Source organism: Macaca mulatta, chromosome 16 (genome assembly GCF_049350105.2).
Source record: "Macaca mulatta isolate MMU2019108-1 chromosome 16, T2T-MMU8v2.0, whole genome shotgun sequence".
NCBI classification, from domain to species: domain Eukaryota; kingdom Metazoa; phylum Chordata; class Mammalia; order Primates; family Cercopithecidae; genus Macaca; species Macaca mulatta.
In genome coordinates, this window is record NC_133421.1 from 45,247,614 (window position 1) to 45,271,954 (window position 24,341).

The window sequence follows — 24,341 nt, forward strand, 5'->3', positions numbered from 1 at the left end:
ACCCAACCTCTGCCTCCCAGCCAGTGACCAACCCTTAACGAGGGGAGAGGGAATGGCTCTAAGGAAGCGAGGGAGACAAGGAAGGCAGAGGGAAGGCCTGGGGTCCAGAGGTGCAGCCGAGGGTTTGTGATGTGCCAGTCACACTTCTGCTGGGCACACTGTGAGTCTTCACTGGGCACCAGACTGTCTGGCGCTGGGCTCTTTCACACCCTGCTGTGGGGACAGACTCCCAGGCTCTTTCTTTCCCCTCACAAACCTTTAATCCACTAGCATAGTGTGAGATGGCTCCTTCCGCCTCTTTGCAGCTAGCGGGGCCCCTCACTTCCCAGGCAGAAGAAGGGGTGGTGGGCAGTTTTCTCATTCTAGGCCGCCAGTGAAGGTGACAGGTCTCAGAATAAAATCCTGTAGGAAACTCTGAGTGTGTGCATGTGTGTGTTTGGGGGAAGGATAGAGAGGATGAATAGGAATGGAACTTGAAAGAAAATGACTGTTTTCCTGAGAGAGGAGCAGGGTAGGGGGTGTCACTAGTGTGCCTGCCAGGAAGAAAGGACCTGGCCGGGGGCCAGCAGCCTGAGCCCTTGCCCCTGTCTCCCTCCAGATTTGCTCCCATGGAGAAAGCTAACCGCTTCAGGCCCTGTCCCAAACTCCTGGCCAGGGAGGGCTGGTTTTCGTGGTGACCCCCAGGCCCTAGTAGCACCTGGCATTGTACCCCCTGACACCCTTGCTCCACAGTTCAAAAAGAAAGAGGGAAGGAAACAGTATGGGAAGGGGGAGGAGAGCTAAAAGCTTTCCCTGGACAGAACCCTGGAGTTCTGACTCCCAGCAGGGAATTGACACTGTAGAAAGAACATGGGTTAGAATCCCAGTATCTCTACTTGCAAACTTACATAACAAATTATGGAATCTCTCCAAGCCTCAGTTTCCTTATGTGCAAAATGGGGTTGATAAGACTTTCCCCATAGTAAGATGTGAGGCTTAAACGATATAGCAACGTGGAACTGCTGGGCATGTAGTGCATACTCAATAAATATACATTCCCCTCTTCTTTCCTTTTCTACCCAGATACACCCTGGTGCCCCCAGCCTCTGCCAGCTCAGTGAAGGAACAGAAGGCCTGCAGGTAGGTAGGAAGAGCAGGTACCTGCAATGAGGTTGTCAGATGAGTTTCTTTTTTCTTTGTTTTGAGACAGAGTCTCACTCTGTCACCCAGGCTAGAGTGCAGTGGCACAATTTTGGCTCACTGCAACATCTACCTCTCAGATTCAAGGAATTATCCTGCCTCAGCCTCAAGTATCTAGGATTACAGGTATGTGCCACCACACCAGGCTAATTACTTTTTGTATTTTTAGTAGAGACAGGGTTTTACCATGTTGGCCAGGCTGGTCTCAAACTCCTGACCTCAGGTGATCCACCCACCTCGGCCTCCCAAAGCGCTGGGATCAAAGATGTGCGCCACTGTGTCCAGCTGCCAGATAAATTTCTTTTTTAACTTTAAAAAACTATTTGTTGTTCATCTGAAATTCAAATGTAACTGGGCATCTTATATTTTATTTGGCAACTGAGTAATACTATCCTCTATGAAAAAGAGATGCTCTGACTGGGCACGGTGGCTTGCGCCTGTAATCCCAGCACTTTGGGAGGCCGAGGTGGGCAATCACCTAAGGTCAGGAGCTTGAGACCAGCCTGGCCAACATGGTGAAACCCCGTCCTTACTAAAAATACACACACACACACAAAATTAGTCTGTCATGGTGGCGTGTGCCTGTAATCCTAGCTATTCAGGAGGCTGAGGCAGAAGAATTGCTTGAACCCCGTAGGTGGAGGTTGCAGTCACCCGAGACTGCGCCACTGCACTTCAGCCTGGGCGAAAGAGCGAGGCTCCATCTCAAAAAAAAAAAAAAGAGAGAGAGAGAGAGACATGCTCGAAATTGTATAGTGACGAACTCTATTAGATCTAATACCTTCCTTTGGGGCATGAGAAGGTGAGATACAGCCAGAAGGAAGCAGCCCCAGAGCTCAGGTCAAAGTATAGCTGTTGGACTGTTTCTGGGGCTGCCCCACTTTCCACTGCATTCTCACAACAAGCCCCTTCCACCTGGTAATCAGGGACCATCTCTCCTTTGCAACCTGGAAGGGCCTATGTCTCGGATGAAGGAATGGAGCCTCAGTGAGCAAAGTGACCTGGCCCAGGCCACACAGCTGAGACTTGAACCCAGGGCCTCTGGCTCCAGGGATGCTGCTCTCTGTTCTACCAGTGCCTCTTGAACTCACAGCTCTCTGCTCTTCTACTTCACTCTTCCTCTCTGTTGCCCAGAAACATGGTGGGACACAGAACATGTTGACACCAAGGGCATCTTGACTCTGGAGCCGGACCCCATTGCTGACTCCTTGCTTTACCAGGAAGGCAAGCAGTCAGTACTGAGGACCTAGAGTGGCTGGGCATATAGGTGAAGCAGAACTGGGTTGGCAAACACCTGGAAACAGCTGCCCTCCAACAGTGAAGGGGAACTGCCCACAATTTCCTTACAGGTTAGTTAAGAAATGAGAACAAACTATGTGCCTTCTGTCCTGTTCCTAATGAATACTATCAGTAAAAGTAGTCAATTAGACACATTAAAAGTGGCAATGGCCCAAAGTGTTCGCAGTAAAATTGATGATAGATGAAAATCTGGTTAAAAACCCCCATCTTGTTAGAAATCTTGAAAGCTGCAAAAATTGAGCAGAGAAAATTAGACTTAGTAAAAACAATCAGGTTGTTAATATTATGCATGGTAGGCCAGGCGCGGTGGCTAACACCTGTAATCCCAGCCTTTTGGGAGGCCGAAGTGGGTTTGAGACCAGCCTGGCCAACATGGGAAAACCCTGTCTCTACTAAAAATCCAGAAATGAGCCAGGCATGGTGGCATGCGCCTATAGTCCCAGATACTTGTGAGGCTGAGGCAGGAGAATCGCTTGAACCCAGGAGGCGGAGGTTGCAGTGAGCTGAGATTGCGCCACTGACTCCAGCCTGGGCGATAGAATAAGACTGTCTCAAAAAAAATTATGCATAGTAAAACTCGCTATTTGTGAAAAACTGACAAAAGAATCAAATCTTCATAAATCTTAGATCTGTACTATTTAACCCCTGGAATATTAAATTTGGCTAAAAGAAGGAGGAGGAGAAAAGGGAGAAACAAAATAAAGCTACAAAAGGAAAATCATGACAGCAGAAACTGTAATGTGCAAACTGTGCTATGATGAAATGTTCAAAAGAGGCAAATCCACTGAGACAGAAGTGGATTAACGGTTGCCAGAGGCTAGGGGAAGGGGAGAAGGGGGAATGACTGCTAATGGGCATGGAGGTTCTTTTCCGGGTGATGAAATGTTCTGGAATTAGATTGTGGTAATGGTTGCACAATTCCACAAATATCCTAACCACTGAATTGTACACTTCAAATGGGTAAATTGTATGGGATGTGAACTATAGCTCAACAAAGTGGTTAAAAATATGCTATGGACAAAGTAAATCTTATGAATCACAACTTTGTTTAGTAACTGTTTGAAAAAGAATGAATTCTAATCCCAGCACTGTGGGAGGCCGAGACGGGCGGATCACGAGTTCAGGAGATCGAGACCATCCTGGCTAACACGGTGAAACCCCGTCTCTACTAAAAAATACAAAAAACTAGCCAGGCGTGGTGGCGGGCGCCTGTGGTCCCAGCTACTCAGGAGGCTGAGGCAGGAGAATGGCGTAATCCCAGGAGGCAGAGCTTGCAGTGAGCTGAGATCTGGCCACTGCACTCCAGCCTGGGCAACAGAGCGAGACTCTGTCTCAAAAAAAAAAAAAAAAAAAGAAAAAGAAAAAGAATGAATTCTGATGAAAATAACTTCAGTAAATATAAATGAAAAACGTTAGCAACAATTTAACTGCCCTGCATTGAAAATTGATCAAGGAATTACGTGGGTTTTGTGGGGCTTGATCTGGAAAAATACTTGTACAATGAAAATTCATCAATGTAGGTGTCATTCCGACTTAAATGTCTGTATTCACAATCATGGTCCTCAAGCCAAGAGGTCCTATTCACCCACTCCTCCCGTGCCCTAGGGAAGAGAGGTTACCGATAAAGTCCAGTCCCAGACTCAGCTGTTTTCCTAGCCATTGGCTTCAAGACTTTGGGAAATCTTAGCCTAGCCAGATTTTAACAGTGCTCACCTTGCTTTGCAAAGCGTTTCTTACGCCTCATTTTGGTCCGGTGTCTAGCAAACAGGTCACTGATCCTCTCAGCCCAGACCGCATAACTGTTGGTATCTGCAACCCCGCAGCGGGGACGAGTCATCTGGCGCAGGGTGGCGCGGTCCAGCACACCGCTGACAGGTAGCTGGGACACCCACTGAAACGCTCTGTCAGGAGGAAAGGACCACAAGGGGAGGGTGAGTGGTAAGGGTGAGGGCAGGGAGGTCTGCCTCCCTGGGGTGTGGCCAGCCAGGCTTCCAGAAGGAGGGAGGAAATGGCCAGAGCTTGGCATCCTAGCACCCCTACCCCAAGTCCTCCACATCCCTCCACCCTACCTGATGGCATCGCTGAATCGAGTGGAGGTGGGAGCTTTGGGGACCTGTTCATTGAGGTATCCATACTTCTCTAGGAATGCCTGCAGGAGAGAGGAATATCTGCTGTTTCCATAGCATACTTTTCCTTTCCTTGGTCCCCAAGGGCCCATGGCATATACATCCTGCCCAGTCTCACCTCTTGTCTTTTGCCCAAGAGGGTCTATAAGCTATAGCAGAATCAGTCCTGGGATTAAAGTCAAAAGGACTTGGACTCAATTCCAGGCCACCACTAACTAGCTGATGATCTCAGGCAAGTCACTCAATATTTCTGAACCTTTGCTTCCTTATGCCTAAAACTGGGCCACTAGTACCTGCCCTGCAGTACCTACTGGGCCAGTGGTACCTACCCATATCTTATGGCATCGGTAGGAATCTAGCAGGACATGCTAGACAGTAGAGTAACAGGCTCTGGAATCAGGCCCACCTAGGTTTGAATTCCAACTAGTAAGATACTTCTCTAAACCACAGGTTTCTCAACTGTAAAGTGGGCGCAATACTAGTACTTACCTTACAGGGGTTTTTTGTGTGTGAGGACTAATCACAAGAGTGCTTATAAAGCACTTAGCACAGTGCCTGTCACATAGAAGGGACTCCATACAGAGTAGCTATCATAATATGTGTTATGTGCATATACACTATTCATATGCATCCTGAAACAACTACATTCTCTAGAATATATTCTGGTATTGATTAGGAGCTAATCAGGTGCTAGCTCTGCCATGGCTGGGTTGTGAATTGTCTAATTCTGGCTTTAAAAAAAAAACAGTTATCTTCCCCACCAATGTAGATATATTTATTTTGTTTTTGTTTTGTCTGAGATGGAGTTTTGCTCTTGTTGCCCAGGATGGAGTGCAGTGGTGCCATCTCGGCTCACTGCAACCTCCACCTCCTGGGTTTAAGCGATTCTTCTGCCTCAGCCTCCCAATTAGCTGGGATTACAGGCATGCGCCACCACGCTTGGCTAATTTTTTGTATTTGGTAGAGATGGGGTTTCACCATGTTGGCCAGGCTGGTCTTGAACTCCTGACCTCAGATGGTCCACCCACCTCAGCCTCCCAAAGTGCTGAGATTCCAGGCATGCGCCACCGCACCTGGCCCAAATGTAGCTCTATTAAAGGTCCTAGAACAAGAAATGCACTTACCACTAACCTTATAATTGATATAAAAACTTGACTCTCTAAAAGATGTATTTTTTGAATTAGAAAGCTTCTTTTAGTCATTCATTTGTTAATTAATGCAGTGTACTAGGTACCCTGCTAGGTACAATAAAAAATAAGACATCCCTAAGCCAGGCACAGTGGCTCACGCCTGTAATCCCAGCACTTTGGGAGGCCGAGGTGGGCACATCACCTGAAGTCAGGAGTTCAAGACCAGTCTGGCCAACATGGCGAAACCCTATCTCTACTAAAAATACAAAAATTAGCTGGGCATGGTGGCGGGCACCTGTTGTCCCAGCTACTCTGGATGCTGAGGCATGAGAATCACTTGAACCTGGGAGGCAGAGGTTGTGGTGAATCAAGATCACACCACTGCACTCCAGCCTGGGCAACAGAGCGAGACTCTGTCTAAAAAAAAAAAAAAAAAAAGGAAATAAATAAAGGACATAAATTGGTACTATGAAGAAAAGAAACCAAGTGATGTGACTGAGAATAATTTAGAGAAACTTCACATCAGAAGGTCAGGAAGGGGTCGAGTCTCTAAGGAGCTGATACATAATCTGAGTCCTAAAGAATGAGAAGCTTGCCATGCAATGAGGTGGGAAAGGGTGTTCCAGACAGAGGAAAAGGCAAATTCAAAAGCCCTAGGCTAAGAATGACGGTGTCATGTTTAAGGAACAGAAGGAAGGCTGGAGCACAGTAAGTGTGAAGAAACAGAGTGTGAGATGAAGTCAGAGAGAGAGGCAGGGCTGTCAGCCAGGACAAGAAGTGTAGGTTTGTTTTAGTCCTGCTGATGGATTAATTGGTGGGGAATGAAAGAGAGAAATCCAGGATGCTCCTAAGTGTTTTGGCTTGGAAGGTGATGCCATTTAATGTATGAGGAAGTCTGCAGGAGGTACAGATCGGGGTGCCTGGGGATAAGATTACCCTGGAGATTTCAAAGTGGCACTGGCTGTGTGATCCTAGAGCTCAAAGCAGCAGCCTGAATATTTCAGCATGTGGGTGACATAAAGCCATGGACCAGGACGAGCTCCTCTGGGGAAATTGGTATAATTGAGAACATCTCAGCGTCTAGGTGCCTTTGACTCTGCCTGCCCTAACATACCTGGAAGCTGTTGTCTCAATAATCAAGTGATTTGAAGCCAGTGGAGAGAAAAGTGTGACTATTATTCTCACCTGTCACCAGTTCTACCCTTTGGGCAGACGATGCACTTGGCTCTCCGCTTGCCCTTCTCACTGATAAAGTTACATAAATGTCACCTTAGATGAAAAAAGAATGTTACCTCAGCTGCATAATTCCACACGGAGAATTCTTGTACCTACATAGTCTCAATTTTTACCCCTCCTTGTTGTGCTACCTATACAGAAACAATTTTCTGTCTTCTTCTCTTACCCCCACTTTTCTTTGCTGTATTTCTTTTTTCTTTTCTTTTTTATGTTTTGTGTTTTAGAGATGGGGGTCTCACTACATCACCCTGGCTGGAGTGCAGTGGCTGTTCCCCGGCATGATCATCGCACACCACAGCCTCAAAGTCCTGGACTCAAGTGATCCTCCTATAGCCTCTTGAATAGCTGGGACTACAGGTGCTGCATGCCACCATGCCTACCATGCCGTCTTTCTCTCTCTTTTTTTTTTTTTTCTTTTTTTTTGAGACGGAGTCTCACTGTGTCGCCCAGGCTGGAGTACAGTGGCTGCGATCTCGGCTCACTGCAAGCTCCGCCTCCTGGGTTCACGCCGTTTTCCCGCCTCAGCCTCCCGAGTAGCTGGGATTACAGGCACCCACCACCACGCCCGGCTAATTTTGTTTTTGTATTTTTAGTAGAGACAGGGTTTCACCGTGTTAGCCAGGATGGTCTTGATCTCCTGACCTCGAAATCCGCCCGCCTCATCCTCCCAAAGTGCTGGGATTACAGGCGTGAGCCACCACGTCCGGCCACTATGCTGTGTTTCTTAATTTAAAATAATTCCAGTCATAGCTGCTGTCTTAAGGAAAATGCACAAGTTGGCAATGAAGCTAGATACTAAGACCAGCAAACCCTTAAATCTTTGCAAGTATCCAACCTCCCCTTGTGGATTTAACTCACATTCATTTTCAGCAACCTCCACATCCTCTTTTCAATAAAGTAACTTTCATAGACTCCTCTTTCTAGATAACTTTCCCAGTCCATTTCATTGTTTTTCTGCATTAATTCATTAGTATTTCAGAACTATTGTTTCCTTTTTTCCCTTTGCAAATGTACACTATTTTTGGATGCATAATGGATAAAAAGTGTTCTAGTGGCTTAATTTGGGAAGTTATTTCCTGCTCAAAATCGTGTGGCATCACAGTATAGCCGCCAGGTTTGGGAATGAAAATCTGTTCCCAACCCTGACTCTGCCAGATAACTGGGGACAAATTATTATTATTTTTATTTATTTTTAGTTTTTGAGACGGAGTCTTGCTATGTTGCCCAGGCTGCAGTGCAGTGGCGTGATCTCGTCTCACTGCAAGCTCCGCCTCCCGGGTTCACGCCATTCTCCTGCCTCAGCCTCCCGAGTAGCTGGAACTACAGGCACCCGCCACCACGCCCGGCTAATTTTTTGTATTTTTAGTCGAGACGGGGTTTCACCGTGTTAGCCAGGATGGTCTGGATCTCCTCACCTCGCAATCCGCCTGCCTCGGCCTCCCAAAGTGCTGGGATTACAGGCATGAGCCACCTTGTCTGGCCAGATGGGGACAAATTATTTAATCTCTTTGCACTCCTCTTTCTTTATCCACAAAGTGAAAATAAGTTCAATTTATTCTTGATCTTATTCAGGGTTCTCAGAAGGACTAAATAAAAGAATGCACATTTAGCATAGTGCCTGGTACATAGTAAATGCTCAATAAACAATTGATCTGGTTGATTTACCTTAGAGGGAACATTAACTACAGACTTTTGGAATGCAATCCATCTGTAAAAAGGGAACTGCTTTGAACATGGCAGTTACACCTCTGTTCTCAATTCAGGTGCTTCTATCTCGGACTTGCCTGACCTCATCTGGATGCCTGGTTCTCTTCCTTGTCTCCTCTCTTTCCCTCGGGAGGATGGACAGAGGACTTTCTAAAGGTAGCCAGGGAATTAATGTCTCCTTAGAGGCAGTTGTGCTAGGTGAGTGACTTGGGAGAGACCAGGTCACAGGTCGGCATGCCTGGCACTCCCTTTTGCCTCTCTCCACAAACACACCCAGCCCTTATCAGGGAGTTGGCTCTGGTTCTGGAACTCTGAAGCCTTGGCCAGAGTGGGAGGGAGGGGAAATTAACTGGCGGCGTCTCCTGTTTCCTGGCTGGGCTGCTGTGCCTAGTACTCTGGCAGGCAAGGTGGGGTGGAGGGCAGGATGGGGGTTGGGAGTGAGGGCCTTTTTCAGGGGTCGCTCAGAGGGGAAGTCCTGGGCCTTTCTTCCTAACTCACCTCTGGGACCCTGTAGGGTTGCAAGGCAGAATTAAAAGTCTCAGTAAGCAGAATGAGCATATGCCTGGGACACCAGCCAAGCAGAGCCACTGAAAGAATGAGAAAAAGAAATTTTAAGCATTTGACATTTTATATTTCTATAAAAGCACTGAAGTGGCTGTGCGCAGTGGCTCATGCCTATAATCCCAGCACTTTGGGAGGCCGAGGCAGGTGGATCACCTGAAGTCAGGAGTTCGAGGCCAGCCTGGCCAACATGGTGAAACCCCATCTCTACTAAAAATACAAAAAATTAGCTAGGAGTGGTGGCCAGTGCCTGTAATCCCAGCTACTTGAGAGGCTGAGGCAGGAGAATCGCTTGATCCCGGGAGGTGGAGGTTGCAGTGAGCTGAGATCACTCCATTGCACTCCAGCCTGGGTGGCGACAAGAACAAGACTCTATCTCCACAAAAAAAAAAAAAAAAAAAAAAAAAAAAAAAAAAAAGGCACTGAAGTATTATAACAGGGATTATCAGGATTTATGGGCTCTCTTATATTTTTATGCTTAACATGCGTATATTCCAAAAAATTTCAAACACATGCAGGAAGGGGCTCCTGCTCCTTACTGATGTCAGGGCTGAGTGCTCTAACATTCTGTGGGGTGGAGGCAGATCCACATCCCCGGGTGAGGAGGTAGTGGGGCTGAAACTCCCTCTGCTCCTGGAAGTGTCCCTAACCCTTTTCTGTGAGGCTTTTTTCATGCCTCAGTTTTCCCCCTGCAAAGGCGAGAGAAATGGTCTACTCTGCATGGGAGAAGGAGCAGGGCTGTGGGGTCAGGGTGGAAGAGTGGAAGCATGACAAAGGGATCCCAGGAGAAGACACAAAACTGGGAGGTGGAGCTCCAGTTCTCATCCCAGCTTGACCACAAACCCTCTTGGGGGTCATTTTCCTTCTAGGCTTCCATTGTCCTGGGGACTTGTTCAGTGGTTCTCTTAAGGACTCTCTGAGTTCCATCTGGGATCATCCCTGCCCCACTTCATGGAGGCAGGGTCTAGACTGCTCCTCCTGGCCTTGAAGTTCAAGGACCAGGTTTTCTCTCTTCTCTATTTTCCACCCGTCCTCTCTCTTAGGGAGCCCAAGCCTTGAGCTGAATGGAGAGGAAGCTGGAAGGCTGTGCCCCTTAGGTGACTCACCATACTCTGGCCTAAAAGCTTGTGCCAACATGCCTTACCCCCTTGGTTAGGGCTGGGACCACTTTCCTGGGGAGTCACCTCTGAAAGTCCCTGGGAGTGGCTGTGGAGTCCGGGTAAAATGGAACTAGTTCTCCCGGGACCCAGCCAGCTTGGTGGAATCACACAGTGCTAGGGATTTTATGCCTGCATCAGTCCTGACTTGTTCTGGGAGGGTGCATACAGCCAAGCCTATTTAGTGCCTGAGGGAAGGGAAATTTTGGCCATTTCTGCGCAGGGCAGGACCAATGATGAGGTGTAGCAAGATGAACCCAAGACCTGAGTCAGGAAGTCTGCATCATTGAACTGGCAGGGCAAGGGCACTGGACTGAGAGTCTTGAGTTTTATTCCTGGTACTATGGCTAACTGTGTGTTCTTAGGCAAGTCCTGTGCCTCTCTGGGTTTCAGTTTCCTCCTCTATAAAATTAGGAGGTTGGATTATTCTTATCATTTTTGAGACGGAGTCTCGCTCTGTCACCCAGGCTGGAGTGCAGTGGCGAGATCTCAGCTCACTGCAAGCTTCGCCTCCTGGGTTCACGCCATTCTCCTGCCTCAGCCTCCCAAGTAGCTGGGACTACAGGTACCTGCCACCACGCCCGGCTAATTTTTTGTATTTTTAGTAGAGACAGGGTTTCACCGTGTTAGCCAAGATGGTCTTGATCTCTTGACCTCGTGATCTGCCTGCCTCGGTCTTCCAAAGTGCTGGGATTACATGCATGAGCCACCGCGCCCGACCAGGAGGTTGGATTGTTAGAGCTCTAATATATATTCCAGCTCTATTCATTATTCTAGCCCTGCTTCTGCAACTGACTGTGTAAGCTAAAACAAAGTTACTTAATCTCTCTGTGCCCCAATGTATAAAATGGGAGAAAGAACACTGTTTACCTTTCTCACAGGAGCATCCTCAACATCTAAGAAGATGGTTTGGGAAAGCTTTATGACAGTTGCCCTATTAACAATGTTATTTTTACCTCTATGGTCATGGAGCTTTATTGCTGGAAGGGACATTTGGTAGGTGAGTGTGTAGTACTCACCTTCTTCTTCTTTTTTTTTTTTTTTTGAGATGGAGTTTTGCTCTTGTTCCCCAAGCTGGAGTGCAATGGCGCAATCTCAGCTCACTGCAACCTCTGCCTCCTGGGTTCAAGGGATTCTCCTGCCTCAGCCTCCCGAGTAGCTGGGATTACAGGCGTGGGATTACAGGCATGTGCCACCATGCCAGGGTAATTTTTTGTATTTTGTTTGTTTGTTTGTTTGTTTGAGACGGAGTCTTGCTCTGTCGCCCAGGCTGGAGTGCAGTGGCCGGATCTCAGCTCACTGCAAGCTCCGCCTCCCGGCTTCACGCCATTCTCCTGCCTCAGCTTCGCGAGTAGCTGGGACTACAGGCGCCCGCCACCTCGCCCGGCTAGTTTTTTGTATTTTTTAGTAGAGACGAGGTTTCACGGTGTTAGCCAGGATGGTCTCGATCTCTTGACCTCGTGATCCGCCCGTCTCGGCCTCCCAAAGTGCTGGGATTACAGTCTTGAGCCACCCCGCCCGGCCTATTTTTTGTATTTTTAGTAGAAATGGGGTTTCACCATGTTAGCCAGGCTGGTCTCGAACTCCTGACCTCAGGTGATCTGCCCACCTCGGCGTTCCAAAGTGCTGAGATTACAGGCGTGAGCCACCATGCCCAGCCAGGACTCACCTTCTTAGACATCCTCCATATCACAGAATTTCAGCTGCAGAAATGAAATTAAGAATTTAAAAATTGCCAAATGCATGCAGAAACTGTCACTTTACCTATGATATACTCCATCTCATGTTACATTTTATTATTATTTTAGTTCTCATAGTGACTATTTGAGATTGTGCTTATCATTTAAGTGTATCTTTGGCATTATTAGCCAAGTCAAGATGCAGAGAATGGCAAGGGGCAGTGGCTCACGTCTGTAATCCTAGCACTTTGGAAGGCTGGGGCGGGAAGATTTCTTGAGGCCAGGATTTTGAGACCAGCCTGGCAACATAGTGAGATCCTGTCTCTACAAAAAAAAAAAAAAGAGAGACGAATGATAGCTGGTATTGTGCCTTGATGTGTTCTATATATGAAAATATCGGGGCCGGGCATGGTGGCTCAAGCCTGTAATCCCAGCACTTTGGGAGGCCGAGGCGGGCGGATCATGGGGTCAGGAGATCGAGACCATCCTGGCTAACACGGTGAAACCCCGTCTCTACTAAAAATACAAAAAATTAGCCGGGCATGGTGGTAGGCGCCTGTAGTCCCAGCTACTCAGGAGGCTGAGGCAGGAGAATGCCGTGAACCCGGGAGGCGGAGCTTGCAGTGAGCTGAGATTGCGCCACTGCACTCTAGCCTGGGTGACAGAGCGAGACTCTGTCTCAAAAAAAAAAAAAAAGAAAAGAAAATATTTTCTGGTAGTCAGGAACACAATAAGCCCTAGACAACTGTAGAGCTTTTTGAAGATATCACACCTTCTTTGAACCTCACAATGACCTTGCAAGAATATAGACAGGACAGGTGTTGCTATTCCCATTTTAAAAATGAGGAAATTAAGTCTCAGGGGAGTGTAGTGTCTTACCAAAGTGACCTAGTGTGTGACAGAACCAGTACTCTAATCTGAATCTTCTGACATCTACCCTAGGATGTTTTATTTTACATTTAAACAAGTGACTCAGAGGCTTTAAAACTAAAGGGGCAAGGGCCAAGCTGCTGTCTCTACTGGCGAACTGACTCTCAAGAAAAAGGTCAAACTGGGGTGTTTCTGGCTGGATTTCTCTTATCTGCTTTACAAGAAAGTCCAGGGTTAGAGCAGAGAAAAGAAGTTGCTCAGGCAGTGGGCGCTGGCTTTCAAATAGGGGCTGGGATCCTGTTTTCCATCACACCCAAAACAGGTTGTTTAACAGGCCACAGGCATTGGACTGGACTGAAGCATGTTTCTGCGTAAAGACAAACATCTACTACCAGAATGATCTGCTTTCACTCTCTGGCTCCTGGGAGCTAGTGAAGACCTCAGGGCAGTGGGGTCAACTCAGCTCCTTTCCTTTATTTTGGGCAAAGGCTTCCCCTTCCCTTCCCTCTGCCTGACTCCCTTTCTTTTCTCCTTCTTTCCTTTGTCCTTCATTTTTCTTTTCCTTTCTTTTTTTTTTTTTTTTGAGTCAGAGTCTTGTTCTGTTGCCCAGGCTGGAGTGCAGTGGCATGACCTCGGCTCACTGCAACCTCTGCCTCCTGGGCTCAAGCGATTCTCCTGCCTCAGTCTTCCAAGTAGCTGGGATTACAGGCGTGCACACTGTGCCCGGCTAATTCTGTATTTTTAGTAGAGATGGGCTTTGCCATGTTGGCCAGGCTGGTCTCAAACTCCTGACCTCAAGTGATCCACCTAACTTGGCCTCCCAAAATGCTGGGATGACAGGTGTGAGCCACTGCACCCAGCCCCTTTGTCCTTAGTCTTATAGTCACAAAGTTCTGTCTGGGTATAACCTAGATACCTCTTGCTATAATCCCTGCTCCTTCTTCTTTCTCTCTCTCTGTCTCTCTTTTTTTTCTTTCTTTCCTTTTTTTTTTCTTTTGAGATAGGGTCTTGCTCTGTTGCCCTGGCTGGAATGCAGTGGTATAATCACAGCTCACTACAAACCTTGACTTCCCGGGCTCAAGTGATCCTTGTACCTCAGCCTCCTGAGTAGCTGGGACTACAGGCATGTGCCATTGTGCCTGGCTAATTTTTCAATTTTTATAGAGATGGAGTCTATGTTGCCCAGGCTGGTCTCGAACTCCTGGCCTCAAATGATTCTTCTACCTTGGCATCCCAAAGTGCTGGGTTTACAGTCATCATGAGCCTTTGTGACCAGCCCTCCTTTCATTTTCTGTCCTTAAGGAAGATGGAAAACAGTAGCCAGTTAGTCTTTATCCAGACCACATCTTGTACTCTTTCTCTAATGCCAAATAAATATACTGTGTGGACTCATGGTTCTCACTAGACTTGTGGGGCTAAGTTTAGGGCACAAAATAATGCCTTGATCAAGGGTGGGTTTAAGGAGATATTTTCCAACCATCTCTCGCTGCTATTAGGGTCATGCTTCCACTCCCCAAATCCTGGTAATCTGCTAGACAAGTGCTTTTCCACCAACTGTGGTCCTCTAGAACCCTTCAGAGCCTCTTCTGCACTTCTCTTCACCCTGTACCCATGAGTCACTGAGCCGAGTTCTTGGGAACAGCTTCCACACCCAGGCTTCTGGGTTTCTGACTCACGAAAAGTCAAATGAATGGCTCTGGGGTATGAGAAACAGACACTGCATCTGGGGGTGGATACTCCACAGAAGCTCCAGTGTCTCCCTGGAGAAACAAACTATCCAGCTCCTTGTACTGGCACACTGGGAGTAGCTGTACAGATATAGCTAGACCACCCAGTGGAAGGCAGGTCCTGAAACTACTGCCTGGCTGTTCTAAAGAAGGTCCAAGCAAAGCAAATATTAGATAGATCCCTTAGGAATCTGTGTCACCCAAGCACAGGACAGTGTCTGGCTTGGAATGGGAGTGGGGGACAGGGTGATGATGTCATCCGTTAGTTCTCAATCTTGCAACTCAGCAGTGTATGCTCTTCCTACTTACTAGTGCTGTCAGCAGCTCTAGTTTTCCTAAGTGGGCAACAATGAACTTGTTTGTTCACAACACAGCTTTGTAAGCAGTTAGTCTCCTCCCTGGCAAAGCCCACTCTGGAAAGGCCTCGACTTTGTTACATTGTGTGCACACAGGGGACACATAGAGCCATGTACACAGGGTACAGGAATATACCCAGAGACTTGAGAACACAGGCACATCCAGACAGACAGACATGGACACAAAGGCAGATGATGTAAACACACACACAAGCACACACATACATAGAGGCACAAGCATACAAGCACACCAAAGCCAAACAGTGTTAGAGCTAGAGAGAATCTTAGAAGTCATTTAAGAAATTTAGCCCTCTTATGTTACAGGAGAGGAAACTGCAGCCAAGTGAAGGAACTACCTATGATCACACAGCTGCTTTTTATTATTTCTTTCTTTCCTGTGCCCTTTTGGTTTAATTTGTTCTTTCTTCAGATTCTTAAAGTGGAAGCTTAAATCATTGACCTAAAATTTTTCTTCTTTCTTACTATAGGAATTTAAAGCTGTAAATTTCATTTAAAGCTCTGCTTTAGCTGCATCTCACAAATATCGATATAAATGTTGTATTTTCATTATTATTTAGTTTCATTGCTCTGATGATTTCTGAATCAACTCATGAGTAATTTAGGAGTGTGTTGTTTAATTTCCAAATATCTGGGGCTTTGCTAGATGGCTTATTGCTACTGATTTTAAAATTAGTTCTGTTTTTGGTAAGAAAACACAATTTGCAGCATTTAATTTTTTTTTTTTTTGAGACGGAAGTCCCGCTCTGTCGCCCAGGCTGGAGTGCAGTGGCCAGATCTCGGCTCACTGCAAGCTCCGCCTCCCGGGTTTATGCCATTCTCCTGCCTCAGCCTCCCGAGTAGCTGGGACTACAGGTGCCCGCCACCTCGCCCGACTAGTATTTTGTATTTTTTTTTAGTAGAGACGGGGTTTCACGGTGTTAGCCAGGATGGTCTCGATCTCCTGACCTCGTGATCCGCCCGTCTCGGCCTCCCAAAGTTCTGGGATTACAGGCTTTAGCCACCGCGCCCAGCGTTTTTGGTTTTTTTTGTTTTTGTTTTTTTGGTTTTTTTTGAGACAGTCTCGCTCTGTTGCCCAAGCTGGAGTGAAGTGGCGATCTCGGCTCACTGCAACCTCCGCCTCCCGGTTTCAAGCAATTCTCCTGTCTCCGCCTCCCGAGTAGCTGGAATTACAGGCACACACCATCACGCCCAGCTAATGTTTGTATTTTTAGTACAGACGGGGTTTCACGATGTTGGCCAGGCTAGTCTCAAATTCCTGACCTCAAGTGATCCACCCGCCTCAGCCTCCCCAAGTGCTGGGATTACAGGCATGGGCCACAGCATCCGGCTTTTTTTTTTTTTTTTTTTTTTTTGAGACAGAGCCTGGCGCTGTTTCCCAGGCTGAAGTGCAGCAGCACAATCTCCGTTCACTACAACCTCTGCCTCCTGGGTTCAAGAAATTCTGCCTCAGCCTCCCGACTAGCTGAGATTACAGGCGTTTGCCACTATGCCTGGCTAATTTTTACTATTTTTAGTAGAGATGAGGTTTCACCGTGTTGGTCAGGCTGGTCTCCAACTCCTGACCTCAAATGATCCTCCTGCCTTGGCCTCCCAAAGTGCTGGGATTACAGGCATGAGCCACTATACCTGGCCTTTTGCAAAATTTAAATTTTTTAAATGAACTGAGACTTATTTTATGGCCCAGCCTAATGGTCTCAGTTGGTAAATTATTGATATGCACCTGAAAAGAATGTGTATCTGGAGTTCTCAAGTGTGGTTTTCTATCAACATCAATTAGGTCAAGAAGGTTTACAGTATCGTTCAAGTCTGCTACATCCTGAATGATTTTTTTTTGTCTATTTTTTCTATTCTTTATTGGGAGAGTAGTGTTAGAGTTTCCAACTATCCAGTTCCAAAAGGCCACATATAATATGATCCCATTTATATGAAATGTCCAGGATATCCAAATATATGTACACAGAAATTAATCTGTAGAGGCTGAGTATGGTGGTTCAAGTCTGTAATCCCAGCAATTTGGGAGCCCGAGGCAGGCAGAACATTTGAGGTCAGGAGTTCAAAACCAGCCTGGCCAACATGGTGAAACCTCCATCTCTCACTTCCCACTTGACACATCCCATTTCCCAGTTCACACTGACATTCCAATTCACAAATGTATTAATTGTTTTTTTTTTAATGTGTAGAGACAGGGTCTCTCTATGTTGCTCAGGCTGGTCTCAAACTCCTTGGCTCAAGCAATCCTCCAGCCTTGGCCTCCCAAAGTGCTGGGATTAAAGGCATGAGTCACTGTGCCTGGCCACAAATGTACTAATCTTACAATAGCAGAATTCCATTTACCTGCCCCCGCTTGCCTTGTGCCATTGTCATAACTGTTACTTTTACATGTGTTTTAAAGTCCAACTTATGGCCATAAGGGGGCATAGTCATAAGTTGGACTTTAAAATACACATAAAAGAAGTAGTTACGACAGTGGCACAGCACCTGGCCAAGGGAAGCAGGGGTGGGTAAATAAAATTCTACTGTTGTAGAATAGTAGAATTCCAGCCTGTAATCCCAGCACTTTGGAAGGCCAAGGCAGGAGGATTGCTTAAGTCCAGAAGTTTGAGACCAGCCTGGGCAACATGGGGAGACCTCATCTCTACAAAAATATTTTAAAATTAGTTGGGCATGGTGGTGCGTGTCTGTAGTTCCAGGTACTCAGGAGGCTGAGGCATGAGAATCACTTGAGCCCAGGAGACTGAGGCCGCAGTGAGCCATAGCTGTCTCAAAAAATAAAAATAAAGTCCAATTTACAATGTTATTATTTTGCTTTAAGCAGGAAGTTGTCTTTTACAGAAATTATGACAAGGGAAAAAAGTGTTTTATGTTTACTCATTTCCAAGCTTTGTTGGAGTAGGTCTTACTCTAGTTCATGGTGCTTACACCTAAAGCATGGCATTGCTGGTGTTTCAGATAGATGCCCAGGGTGCTGAAGAGGTTTCTCCATTTTGGCTGGCCCAGACTGCCGATATCTTCCAGAACCGCTCAACTTCTCCAGTTTTATTTCCTGTTCTCAATCACATAGCAGCTGTTCTCTGGTAAGTGTCACACAGTCTCACCCTACACGTGCTAGCACAGTCCCCAGGCAAGGACTTGCAGTGAACCCCATACAGACTTATGGGAACCCCCTTCAGTATAGCTCTCTCCTCTGTAATGCACCGCTCCACGGATTCCAGCTACTTCAACAGCCCTGAACTCTGAGCTTTGTCCCTCAGCACGGCAGGACTGCTGTGCTCTGCTTGAGGTCTAGTTCCCCGCACTGCAGTCGGGAATTGTCTCCAAGCAAAGGACGGGGGCAATTGTGGGGCTCACTTTCTGGGTTTTCCTTCTGTGGATGGTTGTTCCCTAAATGACACAACAATATCTCCCATTCCTACATTCTTCTCACAACATGACTTTAACACTCCTCCCAGCAATTGTGGGGTCTACCTTCCCTACCCTTGAACCTGGGAGGGGGCTGTGACTGCTCTAGCCAATAGAGAGCAGTAGAAGCAATAGTAGGTCATAAAAAGGATATAGTTCCTCTCTCTTCTCCCCACTCCCAACACTCATCCCCAGGGGCCAGACACCATGTTATAAGGAAGCCCAAACTAGCCCACATGGACAGACCATGTGGATAGGTCCACGTGAAAAATAACTGAGGCCACCAGCCAACAGCCAGCATCGACTGCCAGATATCAACACACTTCAGATGATTCCAGTCCCAGACACTGTAGAATGGAGACAAGCTGCCTTGATGTGCCCTATTTGAAATTTCGACTCACAGTATCTGTGAACTCAATAAATGGTTGTTTTACTTCACTAAGTTTTGGGAGTAATTTGTAATGTAGTCATAGTAACTAAAATACTCACTTAAGGAATTGCAGCTCTGTGCTGTCTGCTGTCCAATGCTGAAAATAGTCGCCTTACATATTTTGTCCTGTATTATTGTCGTGAGGGAGCTAGTCTTCAAGCCCAGACTTTAAGCCGAAGCTGTATTCTCTAAAGTCATGATAAAGGTAATAACAACATTGAGAGCAACTTCCTTTTATAGACTGCTTTCTATATCCTATGAACTGTGCTAGGCATTGTACATACGTTATTTCAGTGAAACCATACAACAATCCTGTGAAATAGGCATTATTAACCCCCATTGTATGGAGAAGAAAACTGAGGTTCATAGAGGTTAAATGAGTTATCCATGGTTTACATATGGGTTTGTCTGGCACTGAAGCTCATGCAATTACCCATATAAAAAACACATATAGACACACACATGTGTACATGCATAGGTATATAGAGACACATACACACCCATTACACATTTCCAGAGTTTTTATGCTTTTAAAATATTTTCTTGTTCTCAGAGTTAAAAATCCCCTTCCCCCCAATTTATGTTAAATAGACTGAAAGAAAATCTGCTGGATATTAAGTTTCCCAAGCATACCCCAAGATGAAATTCTCTCCATCTGGGGCCACCACAGGCATGAGCAGCAGAGATATGCCTCTGTTCCCTTGCCAGGGATTGCCTGGGACCCGAACTTGCAGGGAGGTGGGGTGAGACTCTTAAACAAGACTTGGCTTGGCAGACAGAAGCCTTCTCCTGGGGCTGCAAGGACTCTGTACTTGATGTTGTAAGAGTCTCAATTCAGAGAAACAAAGTGCTTCTCTGAATGTGCAGAGAAAGCAGAGAGCACAGAGCAAGAGCCCAGTGCTAGGAAGGGAAGGAGTGGAAGGCGACGAGAGATAATCCCTTGTTGAAGCAGGGTCATTTCCAAATATTACCCAGTAGTGATGGGAGCTGGCTGATGGAAGGATGAGGCATTCAGAGAGGGCCCTCTTCATTCTGCAGTTTCCCCAAATTCAGCTTGCCCTTCTAGGGAAGGGGAGTAGGGAGGATACTGAGAAGCTCTCAATGGGCAGTTTGAGGGCAGGAAAGAAGCTCTTAGAGGAGCAAGAGTTTCAGGGCAGAGCGTTGAGCTCAGTAATTCAGAACCTGTTCATATTCCAGCCGGGCGCGGTGGCTCGCGCCTGTAATCCCAGCATTTTGGGAGGCTGAGGCAGGCGGATCACTTGAGGTCAGGAGTTTAAGACCAGCCTGGCCAATATGGTGAAACCCCGTCTCTACTAAAACAAAGCAAAACAAAACCTGTTCAAATCCCTTCTCCTTAAAATAGTGTAGACCCTGGTCGTATTCTTGAGAAGTAAGAACACAGGCAGACATGCTTCTCTAGGGGGAGAAAAGAAACGATACTGTTGTGTTATTACAATCATTTTGTTTTGTTTTGTTTTGTTTTGCTTTGCTTTGCTTTTGAGACAGAGTCTCGCTCTGTCGCCCAGGCTGGAGTGCAATGGCAGGATCTTGGCTCACTGCAACCTCTGCCTCCCGGGTTCAAGTGATTCTCCTGCCTCAGCCTCCCGGGTAGCTAGGATTATAGGCGCCCGCCACTACGTCCGGCTAATCTTTGTATTTTTAGTAGAGACGGGCTGGTCTCGAACTCCTGACCTACGGTGATCCGCCCACCTCAGCCTCCCAAAGTGCTGGGATTACAGGCGTAAGCCACGGCGTCCGGCCTACAATCACTTTTATCTAGAAAATAGATGCCCCATATTGATCCTCACCCCTACCTCACAAAAAAATTCCCCTTGCGCAGCCTGCAGCAAGCACGTTGAGTCCAAAGCAAGAAAATGGAAAGGGAGCTCTCTAAGGTTCCTGCCCCCTTTTCTCAAGTTCAGTCCTGAAGCCCCGTTTAAAGCTCCTTAGAAGCAACTCTTGAGAGTATACTGCTCTTGGACATTTTACACACAAAGAAACTAGTTTTGAGCAGTTTCAATGGCTTGCCCAAGCCTGAGGTCAGCGACGGTCCCCGACCAGGAAGCCAGAGCTGTGTTCCGCGTCCCGGCCAGCCAGCGGTACCCTCTCCACAGCACCAAACTGAGGCTTCCACACCGTTCGGGGGCACCCGACGAATGAACGTCATTCTCCCCAGCCTAGGTGGTGAGGGAGAGTGGCCCCGTGCCAAACTAGGGTAGGAGGTCCCCTCTGGGCTTTTGTCTGTCTGTCCGGTCTCGTCTCTGCACCCACCCCAGACCATCAGTGCGGATCCGCGTGCCTGTGTGGTTCCAGCCCGGCACGGGGAAAAAACTGCCCGGCTCTTTATGTTCAAGTGCGAAGGGGGCGGAGGACGGGGGAGGGTAACGCAGATTGTCTGCTCACAGGGGACTGCCAGGTGGCCTGACTGCCGAGTTCTGACAGGTCTCAAGCACGCGCACCGCTCTGCGCCAGGTACACACCGCGTACCTCCGCCTCCTTGCGCAGCTCCTGGCCTCCGCGCTCCGCGGGCTGGGCGTCCAGGCGGTCCCACAGCAGCAGCGGCAGGGCGCGCAGCAGGAGGCCGACGCGCGCGACCATCTCGCTGCCTCTGGTGCAGCCCGACTCGAGGAGCTACTGCGCGCAGGGAGCCAGCCAGCAGTCAGCCGCGTCCGGGACCCCAGGGATGGCAATGCTCTGCGCCGACCCCGCGCGGAGTGGGACTGTCCCGGGGTTTCGCCAGTGCCCCAGCTCCGCCTGCTGGGCCGCTCCTCCGCCGCGCTTCGCCGGGAGCCGGCCAGAGGTCGTCCAGCCCGGGCAGTGCCTGCCCGCGGGTCCGCCGGCCCCGGGGACCGAGGGAGGGAGGAAGGAAAGGCAGGCGGAGGGGGCGGAGGCCCGGCACTCCCGCCCCACCCACCCCGCTCCGCCGCTGGAAAGCGCAGCGGTCCCAGAGCCTCTTCCGTTCGCTGCACGGCCTCGCCCTGCGCCCGCCACCGCCCTACGGATCAGTCCTCTCGCCCGCCACCTCCAGTTGACCCGGATCTGTCCAGGGAGGGTGAAGGAAGAAAGGCCTTCTCCTGGCAAGCGTGGCTACCTAAGACTCCGATGAAGAGAGGTCTTGGTCTACCTGAGGGTCGTTGATTGTTTCAGCTGGGTTGGGAGCGAGGCCCCCCACCCAGGGTCGGGGTGTAAGAGAAGGAGCACAGGGCTGGGGTCAGAACTGGGTTTGCGTTCCAGACTTGCTCCTTTGCTAGCCCTTTGAGTCCTGCCTCAGCCACCTGCTGGCTGTGTGGTGTTAGACCAGTCACTCACCCTCTCTGAACCCACTTTTCTCATCAGTAAATGGGATAATAAGAATATCGTTATCCTGTGACTGTTGGGGAGATTTAATGAGATAACAATGCCTGTAAATTACTGAGCAGGGTGCATGGCATCATGAAGTGTGCACTTAATAAGGGGTAGGCTGCAGCTGTGTGATCTTTGGTGAAGGATTTAACTACTTCGAGCATCAGTTTCCTTATCAATAAAATGACAGCATATGATATTTAGTGCCCAGCGTTGCATGAGGATGAAAAGAGAAAATGAGTGTAAAGTGTCTGATTTTATATACCCCACAAGGATGGAGTGAAACAGTTTATGCGTAAGCCTTTGCTAAACTCACATTGAGCAAAAAGTAAACTGTTTTCATTATCTGTCTGTGTAACTGAGAGCTGGTTGCTGTCTCACTTCTACTCAATTCACTACTTTGTAAAATGCAAATGGAAAATGATACTGAGCTCTGGGGGTCATTGTGGATTTAGATGAGTTAATGTGTGTAAAAATAATCTGGAATCCCTAAAGTGCTGAACAAAAATAATGCTGTGTTCCAACCCTAAGGCTCAGGGCCTCAGTATCACACAATGTTTTCATACTATTTAGAAAAATACACCACTTGTGTGGAGGAATTGGAAAAAGCCCCCCCATCCCCACTTTTTTTTTATGAGATGGAGTCTTGCACTGTTGCCCAGGCTAGAGTGCAGTGGCTCCATCTTGGCTCACTGCAGACTCCGCCTCCCGGGTTCAAGCGATTCTCCTGCCTCAGTCTCCTGAGTAGCTGGGATTACAAGCGCCCACCACCGCGCCTGACTAATTTTTGTATTTTTTAGTAGAGACAGGGTTTCACTATCTTGGATAGACTGGTCTCGAACTCCTGACCTCATGATCCACCTTCTTTGGCCTCCAAAAGTGCTGGGATTACAGGCATGAGCCACCGCGCCCAGCTGGAAAAAGCCCTTTTAATAGACATTCTATGTGTGTATATATGTACATATGTATTTTTAAGACAGGGTCTTGCTCTGTTGCCCAAGCTGGAGTGCAGTAGCACGATCACAGCTCACTGCAGCCTTGACTTTCAAGGCTCAAGCAATCCTCCCATCTCAGCCTCCTGAGTAGCTGGGATTGCAGGCACGTGTCACCGTACCCGACTAAATTTTTAATATTTTATAGAAGAAGGGATGGAAAGATTCTGCCTGGAGAAAAAATTGGCAAACCTAGGTCTGACTCCAGCTTGGTCCACAGTGTCCTTACCAATTGATGATCATCAGAGCTCCCTGCCCAAAGCAGGGCTATCTGGCCTGTCAAAATTCATCTATTGGTAAAAGCCACCATATGTCATGCCATACCTGTAACCACACACACACACACACACACACACACATTCTCTCTCTCTCCCGCTTTCTCTCTAAGGTTGCCAGGTGAAACAGAGGATGCCCAATTAATCTTGAATTTCAGATTAATGATGAATAAGTTTTTGGTGTTAACTGTCCCAAATATTGCATAGCACCCATTTACTTTTTAAAATATTCATTAATCTGAAATTCAAGTTTAACTGGAGTCCTGTATTTTTATTTGCTAAATCTAGTAATCCTATCTCACTCTCCTTCAGAAGCTCCCTCCCCAAGGTCCATTGCAGGGTTTTGCTTGAATCGGCAGCCATGTTACAGTCTGTTCTTTTTGGGGGGATATATGTTGAGTATAGGGTCTTGCTGTGTTGCCCATGCTGGCCTGAAACTCCTGGGCTCAGACGATCCTCCTGAGCAGCTGGGACTACAGGCATGCATCACCACACCCACCTCACAGAAGGAAGGAGAACCTTCCTACTAGTTGCCTGACAAGGCTGGAAGCTCTCTAAGAGCAAGGGGCAGTTCAGCCTCATATCCACTATCTCTGGGGCACCAACCCAGGCAGGGATGCTTCTTACGAATGTGCACAGGGCATCCTCAGAGAGGGGGCATAGATGGCAAAGAGATCCATCCTCAGCTCTAGACACCCTACGGCTGCCTGATGGGGATGCATCTGCACATCCTTTTTCTCATTGGTTTGCCCAGAGAAGTGCCTTTTAAAAATTGGTATGCCCAGGATGGATGCCCCTTTTTCATTGGTTGGTTGGAAGGTGAACAGGGCCTGTTTCCAGTTAGTCTCCCTCAAA

At 47.7% G+C, this 24,341-nt stretch overlaps 1 protein-coding gene and 1 long non-coding RNA gene across 5 annotated transcripts in view; one reads left to right on the top strand and one right to left on the bottom strand.

Moving 5' to 3' along the window:
• The window catches only part of MMP28 (matrix metallopeptidase 28), a 30,172-nt gene extending 8,444 nt beyond the window's left edge, over nt 1-21,728 (bottom strand). For 2 of the 4 annotated variants that reach the window (NM_001278396.2, NM_001278395.2), the window contains 3 exon segments: nt 4,192-4,379; nt 4,548-4,627; nt 21,365-21,607. In NM_001278396.2, the coding sequence (NP_001265325.1) occupies nt 4,192-4,379; nt 4,548-4,627; nt 21,365-21,475 (379 nt within the window). In that variant the 5' untranslated portion in view covers nt 21,476-21,607. 4 annotated transcript variants of the gene reach the window in all.
• On the top strand, nt 26-18,885 carry LOC144335445 (uncharacterized). The gene is made up of 4 exons (XR_013406298.1): nt 26-160; nt 1,063-1,119; nt 17,998-18,122; nt 18,643-18,885. It is a non-coding gene; the product is annotated as an uncharacterized LOC144335445 (long non-coding RNA).
• Nucleotides 21,729-24,341: the final 2,613 nt, after the last annotated feature.